General features: G+C 43.6%; 1 protein-coding gene across 6 annotated transcripts in view; it reads right to left on the bottom strand.

Moving 5' to 3' along the window:
- The window catches only part of KDM4C (lysine demethylase 4C), a gene marked incomplete at its 5' end in the record, with an annotated part of 199862 nt that overhangs the window by 78745 nt on the left and 107406 nt on the right, over nt 1–13711 (bottom strand). For all 6 annotated transcript variants that reach the window (XM_081176226.1, XM_081176222.1, XM_081176225.1 and 3 more), the window contains 3 exons: nt 3473–3549; nt 5542–5755; nt 7423–7604. In XM_081176226.1, coding sequence (XP_081032352.1) covers nt 3473–3549; nt 5542–5755; nt 7423–7604 — 473 coding nt within the window. The remainder of the gene's footprint in view (nt 1–3472; nt 3550–5541; nt 5756–7422; nt 7605–13711) is intronic.

The raw sequence follows: 13711 nt of genomic DNA, 5'->3' as shown, positions 1-13711 counted from the left end.
ATGTTTGGCAATGTTCCCAGTTCAAGTAGGAGACAGGATGGCCATCAAAAAGTCTTAGAGAGTTTGGGGTGGGGAGTGCTGGTTAAGGAAAGCCATGGGAACACAAGATTATTATTACAAAATAGGAAATGCTAGAACTGGAAAAAGAGCAAACCCTTTAATTTCTGAGCTGTCATCAGGAATTGCCCATATCTTCTCATTACTCTTGGGGCTAGGAATTTGTTTGTTACAAGCTGAATGAAAGCTGAATTCAGTGCCCATCTTGCAAAGAATCTCTGAAAATTGTACATACACAGACTTGCACATGATTGATTCTCTTATAATTTATCAAGTTAAGAAAAAAATTCACTCAACATATACACAGGGAGAGTTTTGTGCCACCAACCCCTCGGGGAATAGGGAGATGTCTCATTTAGGCTGGAGATAGATTAGAGTGTCTATCTCCCCCGAGAGCAGAAAGTGGTATGGTAGAAGTAATGTTGACTGCAGTGTGCACACTCATCCTATTTATGTATACATTCTAGTGGTTTTACAGGGTTTTGTGGTAGTTGGACCACCTGTTCATTCATTCATTGTCATGCACCAGAGTCTGAATAAGACTTACGATATAAATAGGCAACATACTTCAATCAATTAAATATAAAAAAATATGAAACAGATAATCAGCTGTACCAAGGTAATCACACAAAGGTCAAACTTGCCATTCCCACAACTACACACACACACTTTCTATTAAGCCTCCAAAGATATTCCAAAACTCATCATCAGATGATGGGAAGTTTTGCTTCTGCACATTTGCTTCTGTACATGAGTCTGGCAAACTGCTCTGAGCTGAAACATTCCTTCCTGGAATGTTCAGTTCACATTGAGTTCATGAAACATACCCTGACCTGTTCTTAAAGCATGGTTGACCACATCTATGGAATACAATAGTTATGCCCTCTTAAGTTTTGCTATATCAATCACTAGTTATAGTTTAAGTCTTGCTATATCAATCATTAGTAATTGTTTAATTACGAGGTCTTCACGCCTGTCCAACTCTGTGTTCCTTTTCCCAACCTTTAATCTATTGATGATTAATGTCTTATATGCAACCCTTGCAATGTATTTGTGTTAACCAATCAGCAACAAGCACATACGTGGCAATGCTGTAATATTCAATAAAAGGGACTCCCTGAGACATGCTCACTCATATGACACTTGTCACTCGTCTGTCGTTTATTTCAACCCAACAATCATATAAAGATTTTTTAAAAAACAAAACAAATTCTTCTTGATTTCCCATCCCTCCTTGCTTTTTGTTGCTCCTTTTTATTAGCTGCTTTAGAACACATTTTTATTATCTAAGCCCTGATCTCATTAGCGCCCACCCTGTGGAACACCCTCCCTTCAGATGTGAAGGAAATAAGTAGCTATCCTATTTTTAAAAGACATCTGAAGGCAGCCCTGTTCACGGACGTTTTTAATATTTAACGCTGTATTGTTTTTAATACTTGATTGGGAGCCACCCAGAGTGTTTGATAGTTTGATAGTTTGATAGATAATCTATCAATGGTATATGATGTATGTAATAATATACGTCCTGTTTATTATTTATGCTCCGCCCATCTGGCTGGGTTTCCCCAGCCACTCCAGGCAGCTTCCAGCAAAATATTAAAATACAATAATTCATAAAATATTGAAAGTTTCCCTAAACAGGGCTGCCTTCAGATATCTTCTAAAAGTCAGATAGTTGTTTATTTCTTTGGCATCTGGTGGGAGGGCGTTCCACAGGGCGGGTGCCACTATTGAGAAGGCCCTCTGCCTGGCTCCCTGTCACTTGGCTTCTCGCAGTAAGGGAACCGCCAGAAGGCCCTCGGTGCTGGACCTCAGTGTCCGGGCAGAACAATGGGGGTGGAGATGCTCCTTCAGGTATACTGGGCCGAGGCCGTTTAGGGCTTTAAAGGTCAGCACCAACACTTTGAATTGTGCTTGGAAACGTACTGGGAGCCAATGTAGGTCTTTCAAGACCGGTGTTATGTGGTCTCAGCGGCCACTCCCAGGCATCATGTATATGATGCATATTTTGCTGTAGGAGGCTTAGTTTGGTCAAAATTAAATATAGGCTTCCAGAGTTAACATTAAATACATTACTTCTGGTAAATGAGCCACTATAGCCACTGGAGGGGCTGTGAAAATATGTGCCCCAGGCTTTGTAGACTCGTCTACCCATGTACTATCTGAAACCATTGGCTGCTAGATGTGAAATCTTTTTCAACTCTCTTACCCCACAACTAGAAAGTAAGTTTAGGATTGAAACCTCAGTTGCTGCAGAGTCCATTTCTGTTCCTGTGACAGGAAGGTTTCAATTAGCGGTTTCACGACATTTTTTAAAACAATAGCAGATGGGCACTCATTTCCATTAAAAAATAAAAGAAAAAAAGGTGATGAAATCAGCAAGTATTAAAGCTTTCCCATTCGCTGCAGGAAGAGAAACTGAGGTTGAAAACATGGTTCACTCTATATCCAGTCTGCTCCCACCACTGGTTTGGGAAGTAGTGTACACATGATAACCACATTCCACATCTGTCCTGTAATTTCTTATGAAATATTGCATTTCTCCCAGCTTCCATCCAAATTGAGAAAACAAATGACCTGGCTGCATTTTAAACTGTTAATATCTGCACAGCCTGACACCGTGACAATTAGAAAAGGCTGTTTAAGGGACAATTAAGAAGCTATTCATTGAAGGCTTCTATTAAGAAGCCATTTCCTCAGCATGCATGTACTTGATCAGCCCTCTGCTGCCGACAATATCTGTCTGTATGGCACACTGTGGTCAGAACAGGGCGAGATGATGTCTAGGAAGTTTGTTGGATGAATGGCCCTGCAAGAGTAGATTACCTGCAGCGTTAACACAGCAATAGTTTTTAGTCTGGTACTCTGGTATCTGTACATTTGGCATCCACTCTGATCAAGTACATGCATGCTGATCATCCCTAAAATTTCAATCAACCCCCGTAGAGACAAGGGCAGATATTATCAGTAGTCCCACTTTTCAGGGTGACATGCCTCTGCAGTATTGAAAGAAGTTGTGCAGTGTTCAGCAATTAAACAATGATGTCCCATGCCAAGGCAGATGAGAAGTACCAGGAAGTTCTGCACCTTCTTTGTCCGTCTGGCAGTGGCAGCATTACAGCTGATAGAAAAGCCTGAAGGGTCAAATGATTCGTTTCTGATTTTTTCTCTCCAGATAAGAGATTAATTGTCGGTTGTTTTCTCTGTTGACATTATACCACATATCTTATTTACCACGTACTAGTATGCAATCAGAAATTCAATTTGAACCATAACAAGATAGTTAAAACAGAAATAAGAATTCTTCTCTCAGCTATGGTTGGCAGAATGCGCTTTTATGTCCCTTTCACATACGATCAGGAGGTTTAGTTGGGTCTTCACTGTGAACAACAACTAAATAAAATGCATAACTTACTGCTGTCCAGGCTCCTCCTTTGCAGCGAGAACATAGCCATCTATCATTGATTTCATGGGAAGGAACACCATAGCAACCTATAATAAGAGAGAGCTAGGATGATAAACAGATTCTGTACTTCATTATCTTTCTAGCTAAACAGACAAGCTAGCTATTAAAAAAAGATACTACATTTGCATAGTGTGTGATTAAAAAAAGTAAAGAACGAGCATTTCTCCAACAGTAAGCTTAGCAGTTATACTGGCTGCTGGAAGGTCACCGATGCTACCAACAGTTCTCATTCCTAAAACCAGCATTGTTATCTTTAACAATCTTTTCACTATGCTAGACTGGCAGCTTTGAAATCCCAATTACTTTTCCAGGTGGTAAAATACAATCTGAACACTGCAGCAATAACTCTCCATAACAGAGAGCTGGTGTAGCATGGTGATTAACACTGCAGTCTATATACCCTTATTTGTGAAAGTAGCTTAGGAGTTTGATTGTGTAGGTGCCCTATATCAAAAAACCAGGAAAGGGGTTGCTATCATTTTGGGGTCAGTGGGCATATTTGGAATTTTGAGGAAGTACTGTGGGCACCAGTCATCAGAGGCTCCCTTGTGCCCTTGGTAAGGACCCCACATCCCTTGTACCCTTCTAATCGGTGCCCGCTTCCCTTGCTGCCGACCAACTAGGGAGGGTCCTCCCCCTGCAGGGCAGGTGGGATTTTTGCACCGCCCTGGGTCTGCACCCTTGGTGGGGGTCAACCTAACCAACCCCTGCCAGACATATAATAGCAGTCATGGGAAAACACAAAATGGCTGCTGTGGGCGAGTGGTATAATGCCTGTCCCATCTAAAAAAGAGAGAGAGATGACCACAAATTGGTGCATCATCCACTACATCAAAGGCACTGGAACAGCTGCTATGCTTGCTCACAGAGATCCGAGTTCAAAACAGATGGGAGGGTTGGCACCCAATAAAATGTGGACATGTTGAAGGAGAGGCTGAGTCAGTGCAAACAGAGCTATCTCTTATGCATTGGATTTTTAAGGCAATATCTCTTGAGACCTTTTGCAGGTGCTATTGGTCACAGTGTCGCCCATGGGTACCACATTGGTGGCCCCTATGCACAACTGAGGAGGTCCTCCTCAGTTTCTTTGAGCAGACTTGGAGCGTGTTGCACAGCCTACCATGAACTGGCTGCCCACCCCAATGCTGCTTGCATAGGGCGCATGACTGCCTCCATGCTTCTCCAGCTGCATGAGGCTGTCTGTCATTCCAGTAGGAGAAGCACCAGTCCCAGCTGACCAACAGCCTCGTGTGCGTGAGGTTGCCTGTCAGCCAGACACAGGGAGTGAGGCAAGCAGTCACAACCTGTGAGAGCAGAACTGAGGTAGATAGCCAGCTCAAGGTGGGTTGTGCAACTCGCCCCAGTTGTACTCAGAAACTGAGCAGGGCTACAGTGGTACCTCGGGTTAAGAACTTAATTCGTTTTGGAGGTCCGTTCGTAACCTGAAACTGTTCTTAACCTGAGGTACCACTTTAGCTAATGGGGCCTCCTGCTGCCACCGCGCCGCCACCACGCGATAACTGTTCTCATCCTGAAGCAAAGTTCTTAACCCAGGGTACTATTTCTGGGTTTGCGGAGTCTGTAACCTGAAGCGTCTGTAACCTGAAGTGTCTGTAACCCGAGGTACCACTGTATTTGCTTGTGAGCAGAGCCATCTTTCCCATTGGGCTTACTGGCGCATTGCGCCAGGGCACTGGCCTCTCAGGGCGCCCCAGCGAGTGGGGGAGCTGTGCGGCTTTGCCGGCGGCCTCCCCTTTCCCTACACACATGCCAGCTGTGCCCCGTCAACCATATGGCTGGCGGGCATGCAGATTGCCTCCCAAGCCTCCGCGGGAGGAGAGTGATCCCCACAGAGCCTTAGGATGGAAGCTGCACCCCGCCAACCATATGGCTGGCAGGCTGCAGCTTCCTTCCCAAGCCTCTGTGGGAGGAGAGTGATCCCTGCAGAGGATATGCTTAAGATGGCCTTGCTTGTGAGAGCACTCATTCAATATTTGAAGTCAAGAAATTATATTTACTTGCATGGACCTGTACACAACACTTCGCACACGAAATCAGCAGACTTGTTCCATCTTCTTCAAGAAAGCCATTGGACGGATAGTTTTCAGTGTTCTCCTCACTATAAATAAAACATATCTCTGGAATAAGTGGTTTTGTCTTTTCTCTGGCCACAAAAGCTTCTCTTTGTTTTGTTGCTGAGCAACTATAGTGTTCTTCATTAGGGTTGTCAGCCTGAAAAACATATTTGAAAAAGAAGAAATTTGCTCTTTTTCTTTTACTTGGTAAGTTTCTTTAAATAATAATAAAACCAAGTCACACTGCTTCTAAAATATCCGTCCCGTGTTTCAGATATTTCAGTATTTTGACAGTTGTAAAATTAAGTGTCAAGCTTAAGCAACCTAAATTTATTACTCATTTGAATCTTTCGTTGCATTCATTTCTTATTACTAAATTTTACAGTTTTATAGGCCTTACACACACATACTGGCCTGGTCCACATGTCACATTAAACCATAGTCGAAAGGCTTAATATGATGAGGAAACCATTCCACTCACAGCAGCTCCAGAAACTGGGAAACTCATCTCTGGAGATGCAACTACTGCTGCCACTTAAGGAGGAATTGCTCCTCATTGTACTCTGCAACAGCAAACGGTATCTGCTCTTGTCAGAACTTAGTTAGGAGAAGGTACTGGACCTTTGCCTCATCACACTGCACAACAAGCGCTTGATGCATGGTTTCTCCCCTCTCCTGCTAATCATGGATTAAGGTAAGAAGCACTTCACATCAGGTTACTGGACAGTGTGTTACACCTGTCTGCTTAGCAACTATCTAGGGATGGGAGACTACACCTCCAGTATTGTTGAGATGTTGTGGTAGGAATGGAGGAAAGCGGGGGAAAGACAGTTTGAGCATTCTGCAACATCTACCAGCTGGGCAGGGACTTCAGTTCCATAAAGGGAGTTTTCTATTGGGCACCTATAAGGAATTGAGCGTGGCAAGAGTGTAATTGTGCAAGATTTGGAAAAAGATTTTAGAGGGGCAAAAATGTCACCACTGCCAGCCTGATCTCCAGCATTTTTCTCATTTTTTTAGCATGAATCCTGGGGGGAGGGGATAGCCATTTATATGTGCTTATCTGTCACTAGTATATGGCATGCCAAAAGTGCAGTGAAATGCAGTGGCAAACACTCTACAGCCAAGCCATAGGAAAATGGCAATTTAAGCGGTAGAAGTAAAGAAAATGCAAAATTAATCATTCCAGCCCTTCATAGTGAGCAGGAGAGCCCTTGGATATAAAATGAGGTAGCAAAATGAAGAGACATTGCCCCATGAAAACTGTACTTAAATCAATGCAATTATTCAATGAGGGGACCTTTATGAAATAAATTGTACTCTTCAAAAATAAATATAGTGCAATTTAACCACTTCTCTGCATGCTTGCATAGGAAGGGACTGTGATACGGGAACCAGCTTTGCATGAACTCCACAGGGTGAGTCCAGAGGAGCCGAATCATACCCTCAAACATGTATAATGAATTTGTACGTCTCAAATATCTGAGTTAATGGAAATCTCCATTCCCTTGCTATCTTTGTTGTGCTTATCCAGTGTGTGCTTATCCAATGCTAAAGCTACCAAGCCTACCACAGAGAGCAGAAATTGCTCCGTTCCCATTTCCTTGCTTTTTGGCAGTTGGACTCTACCCCTTGGAATCACGGTATCTATTTTGACAAGCTAAGTGATGGACCGTTTACCATTCAATCCTTTACTTGCTTAAAAAAAAAAAAAGGATAGAGGATAAAGAGAAAATCGGCAGTTTTGTCACAAAGCAGCACTCTACAAATATTTGGGTTTCTTTTGTTTATAAATACCTCTCAAACTGTGAAAAGCTTCCTTACCTTGTAGTAAGGCTTGAGGAGCGTGCATATGGCGCAGCAGGGTTCCAAATTGGCAACAGCTGCATTGTATTCCTTTTCAGCAGTGAAATTTGGTGCTCTGTTCTGCCAAAGGTAGACAAGAGGCTTGGCCCAGGACTCGGTTTCTTGTATGTCTTCTTCAGTTAAGAGAGACTCGGGCAGTTCTTAAATGAAAATGACATTTGAAAAGGCTGCGTTCTGAGAGCGACGATGGCAAACAACAATTTAAGCAGCATATAAAAGGGAAGTGGATGGCAAGTCCACATATGAAAACAAGCCCACGAGAACAGAAACATTCAGACTGAAGAGGAAGCCTGCACTGCAAAAGTACAAAAGGAGAATCCGCCCTCCCCACGTTTGTTACAGACGCCCGTTCCTGCTAAAAACAATACAAAACACCATGTCAACATGGTTGTGGTTCGAGGACCCGATCCCCGCAATGCGGAATGAATACACAAGGACACGTGATATAAGGTTAATGGGCAAGAAAAGGCCACAACTTTATTGATTACAGCAAGTGAAAAGGTATTGGCTTAGGCATTGGATTATGTCAGCTGACTCCACCCCCTCAGAGAGGGGTGAGTCTAAAACAAGGGGGGGTTATTCACCAGTAGGTGGAGCCTGTTGATGCTAATCCAACTATAGGCTCTCCCCTGATGTCACCGAGGGTCGTGCCATGGCCTCTCGCCAAGCAGGCATCGGACAGAGTACACGACTGCCAGATTCCTTTAACGGAATACCCAAAAATTGAAGGCATAGGCGATGGCCACACCTAGCCCTTCGACACACCACAACACATTATTCCAATGCCTAACCGCCACCCGAGCCCAAAAAGGCTCGCCGCCAATACCCTCACAGCTGTAACCAATCCCTAATGCTGCTGATAACGCTATCTAACCAAATGTCATTCCCCTGGTCTGAGAGATGAACCCCGTCATTCCGATATAAGGCCTGGTCGCCAATCCGGATACGGTCATGAGAAATGACTCGGCCATTCATAAAGCGCACCCAACGGGCTATTGCCAGATTTAAGAGTTTCCTGGTTTTTTCAATGGCCATACAGTTCTGCGCACCGCGCCAAACAATTCTCTTCAGGAAGGAGGACCAGAACACCGTTCTTCCGGGACACAAGGCAGCAATCTCATCCAAATCTCTTTTTATGTTCCATGACAAGTCCACACTTCTTCTGTCAACAAAGTCATTCTCCCCTAATTGAATGAGAAGGATGTCGGGAGGGCCGAACGTGGCTACTCACGACGGGACGACGAAGAGTGAGGCCGGGGGGGCTGGCGCCGCAGCATTTAGGCTGCTGTACACGCCCCCTCGGAGGCACCTGGTTGGGTGCCTGCCCGTGGGCGTGGGCGCCAGCCAGGTGAGTGGGAGGCAGGGGGCTAACGCCCCCTGCTAGAGGCGGAGCTCGGGCTCCCGCCCACAACCACTCCCCTCTCTTCCAGGAGGAGAGTCTTTGCCACCAATGATCAAAACTGTATACTGATTGGGGAATAACAGCTCTCACGATCATTTATTGCTGTGGGATATATTTTAAAAGGGGAAAGAGTACTTATGATTTACTTATTTCTGATTAACACCTCCATTATACAGAAGAATTTGATGCTGGTAAAAACGCTGAAGCATCAGATTCCTTCAGACCGTGACGACATGCATCTAAGTTGACAAAATACTTTTATAGATCGTTAATGATGAGTTATCTTTAATTCCTGCAGAAAAGCAGTAAGCCAATTATAAAATGGCATGTTTCTTTAGTTTAAGAAAACGTTGCATAGACAAGTTTTCAAAAAGGTTTCTCCCTCATTTGCTTACTGAACAGTTTCTCCATAATGATGCAGTACTTCCCTGCAGCTACCCTTCTTTATTCCTCCATGTCTTTGTGAAAACAGGGAAAGTCTCACAGGATACAGAGTCTGAAGACATCTGCAGAATAGGGGCAGGGGGTGGAACACTGTGCTGAATGGCTTTGAAGCCTCAGCCACTACAAAGAATTTTTGTAATCTTTGTGTTGGCTATCTGTACTGTACATATCACTTAACAATTTTTCCAAACTTCTAAGCACTAAGAGGCCCACATTTCATGCATGTGCCCATGCAAGGATTTGGAAATTGTAGACCAAATAAGCTTGACTCCTGCATTCCCCTTCTGAGCTTCGTGTTCAGTAGAGTATAAAATAAGCAATCCCGAAGACAAGACAACATGCTATCTTTATCTGTGAGCTCTGCATGGGGTTTAGATAATTAAATTTTTCTTACCAGCACAAATTATTTTATATTTAAACTGAACTTCATCAATGCTTTCACAGCCATTTAATGTGATGCTTTATTTTAAGATACAGATTGAGAAACAGGCAAAAAGAAGCCAAAACAAACACATTTCAGTAAGAAAATGTTGACACAATATTGTGTCCAATTATGGAGCCATGGTAATGCTAAATCTCTATGTAAACCATATAAGTGTGTGTATAATTACTTATCAATGCAAGCAGCCACTATTCTTGCATATGCAAGAATATGCTCTGTTATCCTTTTCTCTCCCTGAGATCTGGCCATTGGTTGTTGTTGTTTTCCTTACAGCATTTATCAACTTGATCTGCTTTAGAAAGTTCATTGCATAGGAAAGTTTAATGAAATACTCTTTTTCTCAGAAAGCCTGTGATGAGTAACAAGTATATATATAGATATTACTGGGTCAGGAGAAGAAGAAAAACCATTCACCCACACCCTGTCAAAGCAGATACTGTTGATTAGTAACTTTGGGAGAAGTGAGCTTGTATACCTAGAGTGGACCCCTGTATGCGATTACTCAGAAGTAAGTCCCATTAAGCTTTAAAATGCTTAGCCCGAAGTAAGGGGGATAGGATTATAGTTCAAGGCTGTAATCCTAGCCCCATTTATCTGGGAGTAAGCCCCCACTTGATTCAAGAGGATGTACATCTGCGTAGATATGGTTAGGATCAGGGGTCAACAACATTTTTCAGCTGTGGGCCAGTTCACTGTCCCTCGGACCACTTGGTAGGCCGGACTATATTTTGGGGGTGAAATTAACGAATTCCTATGCCCCACAAATAACCCAGAGATGCATTTTAAATAAAAGCACACATTCTACTCATGTAAAAACACACTGATTCCCGGACCATCCGCAGGCCGGATTGAGAAGGCGATTGGGCCACATCTGGCCCACAGGTCTTAGGTTGCCTACCCCTAGTTAGGATTGTACTGTTAGTCTTCTAAGGTAGAGAGAAATTCATTGTTTTCTATACTACAAGGCAGTCCAAGAATGACATTGAATTGGGATGTCTATTTTTAAAGTTCTACACAGGGTGAGAATCTAAAACAGAATCACAGAGTTGAAAAGCTGGAAGGGTCCACAACAGTCAGCCAGTCCAAAAAGGCTTAAGAGGCAAATGAGGATGCTGCTCTGTGATACACTCCCCTGCTAACATCAGAATTGTAGAACTGCCATTGCCAACCCATGGGCATGTCAAATGTGCACACCTGGGCTTCACCAGAAATTGAGTATAGCTACCACCCTCAAGTTGGATTGAGGCTGGCTTGGACTAAATTGCATGAAACTCCAGGATTTCCATCGGTTAAAGAAGGGTTAACTGGGTTGGGTAACGATCACGCGCTATGACAAAGGCAGGATTTTACAGACTTGTACCATGTATCCTAATACAGTTCCGTTCAACTAAACTACAGTACTGCATTTCACAAGAAATTGCAAGACAGTTCTAGATTGTCTCTAAGGTCACGTGCACAGGGCTTCAAAATCCAGTGGTGGATTTTTGCACTAGAGCCGGAGTGAACAGTAATGTGGGACATAGGTGTTCAACTGAGTGAACTTTGATATATCCAGTGACTTTCAAGCTAGGAAAATTTCACCCAAATGTAGCAGAAGTGCATCAAGAATGTATAGACCTTAATGAAATCTTCTGAAAAAACTAACACAATTTTGCAGGATATCAGCATTTGAATTCTTAGTTTGTTTCTTCTTGTATACAGAATGTGCTTAAAATTACCCAAAGCTATGTAGAACTCTTCACCTGTTTTCTGGTGCCAGATCAAAATGATGAAAAACCTACTAATTTCAGTTTTGCAAATTATCTCATCAATATAAATGAATTCTATTTTAAGCCTTGTCTGTCTGTATGCCTGTGCCTCATTTTCCTGAAAAGAATGCACAAGCATGCAAAGCAAAATATGACTCAAAATGCAAATTAAGATCGTCTAATCAAACAACAGTGCCTACGCACAACTTTTTATCTCCAGCGTGGTCGCAAGGTTCCATCCTTAATTTAAAAATAAAAATAAAAATTGACAAACAGGGATCAGCCACAAAAGAAACCTAAAAGGGACAAGAATACTCACAAAGGATTTCTATAAACAAAACATCCAATTGTAGATAAGAATAGCACTGAAATAAGTATGAGCCCTATACAGAGGTTATACCAGTACTTAGCAGGGCCTCTGATCTTGCACACTGACTAGTCCCACTCCCAAGCATTCACTGCGGAGTGTGTGGCTAGTCGGAGAGTTTGATGCCAAGGGTGTGGCAAAGGGTTTCGCTTTTATCAGGCTACAGCACAGGTTCTAATACTAAGGTATGTTGGATTCTCTATAAAAGAATGCATAATTATTTCTCCTATCACTATGAAATTTGGTATAATTTTGAGTGAGGGATACACAGCCCAAGCCATTTTGCCACCTGAGGCAGGAACCCTTGCTGCCACCACCCTCAGCTGCCACTTACTGCATGCAGCGAAGAAGACACCCGAAGTTTTGCAAGGCATCACCAAAATCTTCCACACTCTTGCTAAGCCTGTGGCAGGCTAAGGCTTAGGGAGGCCTGTATTAAGGCCCCTCTCCACTTTGTTTGGCCTGTGGGCAAGTCCTACCCAGTCTGGTGTCCTACGTGCCACTTGGCCTAGCCTGCTGATGGTTTGGTGGCTGGTGCGCTCCATGCAGGCAGCTACCGACAATGGGAGTTTGAGAAGCACAGCCGCTGTCGCCACTGGAGCTGATGAGAGTGTGCTTCTTCTAGAAGGAGCGCTTCCTCACTAAGCTTGGCAACAGTCTCCTTTCCCTGCCCAACTCCTCCCTGAGGGCCAGCACATCTAACTTCGCTGCTGCTTTGTGAAAAGAGGAAAATTAAAAAGTGACTTTTTTGAAACAGTGGGTCCAGAGCGGCACCAAGTCCTCTGCCTCCCCCACCGCCCCGATCCCTGGCATGGTGGCGGCGATCAAGCAGGAAAACGTGCTAGCGGACGTGCTCTCTGGCGTTGGGACGCCCAAGAAGGCAGCCCAGGAAGGCTGGGCGCCACCTTTCACCAGGAAGCAGGAGGAGGACAACGACTGGGAGCAGAGCCGTCTTTAGCAGATGCAGAGACTTGGGAGGGAAGCTGCATGCCTCTGCGGGGATTGCTCTCCTCCTGCAGAGGCTTGGGAAGGAAACGGCATGCCCGCCAGCCATATAGTTGGTGGGGTGCAGCTGGCGGGCGTGCAGGGAAAGGGGGGCTGCAGCAAAGCCGCACAGCTCCCCACTCACTAGGGCACTCCTGAAAGGCCGGCGCCCTGGCGCAACGAACCACTAACACCAATGGGAAAGACGGCTCTGACAGGGAATTTATTACCTAAAGCCGAACTAGTGCAACATGTTCTACCTGCAGGGAGAAAATAAATCTATCTAGTACTGTAGTTCAAAAAGTTTACGAATAATTGCATTACTATGAAGGGATGCATTCTAAAAATTCCTATCACTCCAGTACCTCTCACCTGGCAATATTCTAACAAGAATGACTCACAATGAGCTGGGTAATCATAATTTTCAAACATTTTATTTTAGCTATAACCAAGGTTAACAGCCATCCCTAGTCACAAAACTGTATAATCTCTAATTAAAAATGCAGCAATTTCACTTAACCCTTCCATATTTAAATCTTTTAATTACTTTACCAGATGGATTCTAATGTTAATGTAGCCTTTTTTGTGTAAATTACTGGAACATTCTGAAATCCACTCAATCTTGTCCCCTCAAGACATGCAAATATTACATAGATATAGATCATGGCTCAAAGCTGTCTCTAATTTAAGGCGAGATGCTTAACAGCTAATTGAAGTACTGTAGCTGGTGAATTTGTGGGCCAACCCCCCCCCCTGCAAAAAAAGAAAGAAACACAAACCCAACTATAGATCTATTCAATTATTCACATAGCTGAAAATAGGGGGAAATAGGGAACTTCCTTGACTGGGAAATATAAGTT

This window comes from Podarcis bocagei (genome assembly GCF_964188305.1).
Source record: "Podarcis bocagei genome assembly, chromosome: 17".
In the NCBI taxonomy this organism is placed as follows: Eukaryota; Metazoa; Chordata; class Lepidosauria; order Squamata; family Lacertidae; genus Podarcis; species Podarcis bocagei.
Note: the sequence above shows the minus strand (reverse complement) of the source record. Positions and strands in the feature narration are given on the sequence as shown.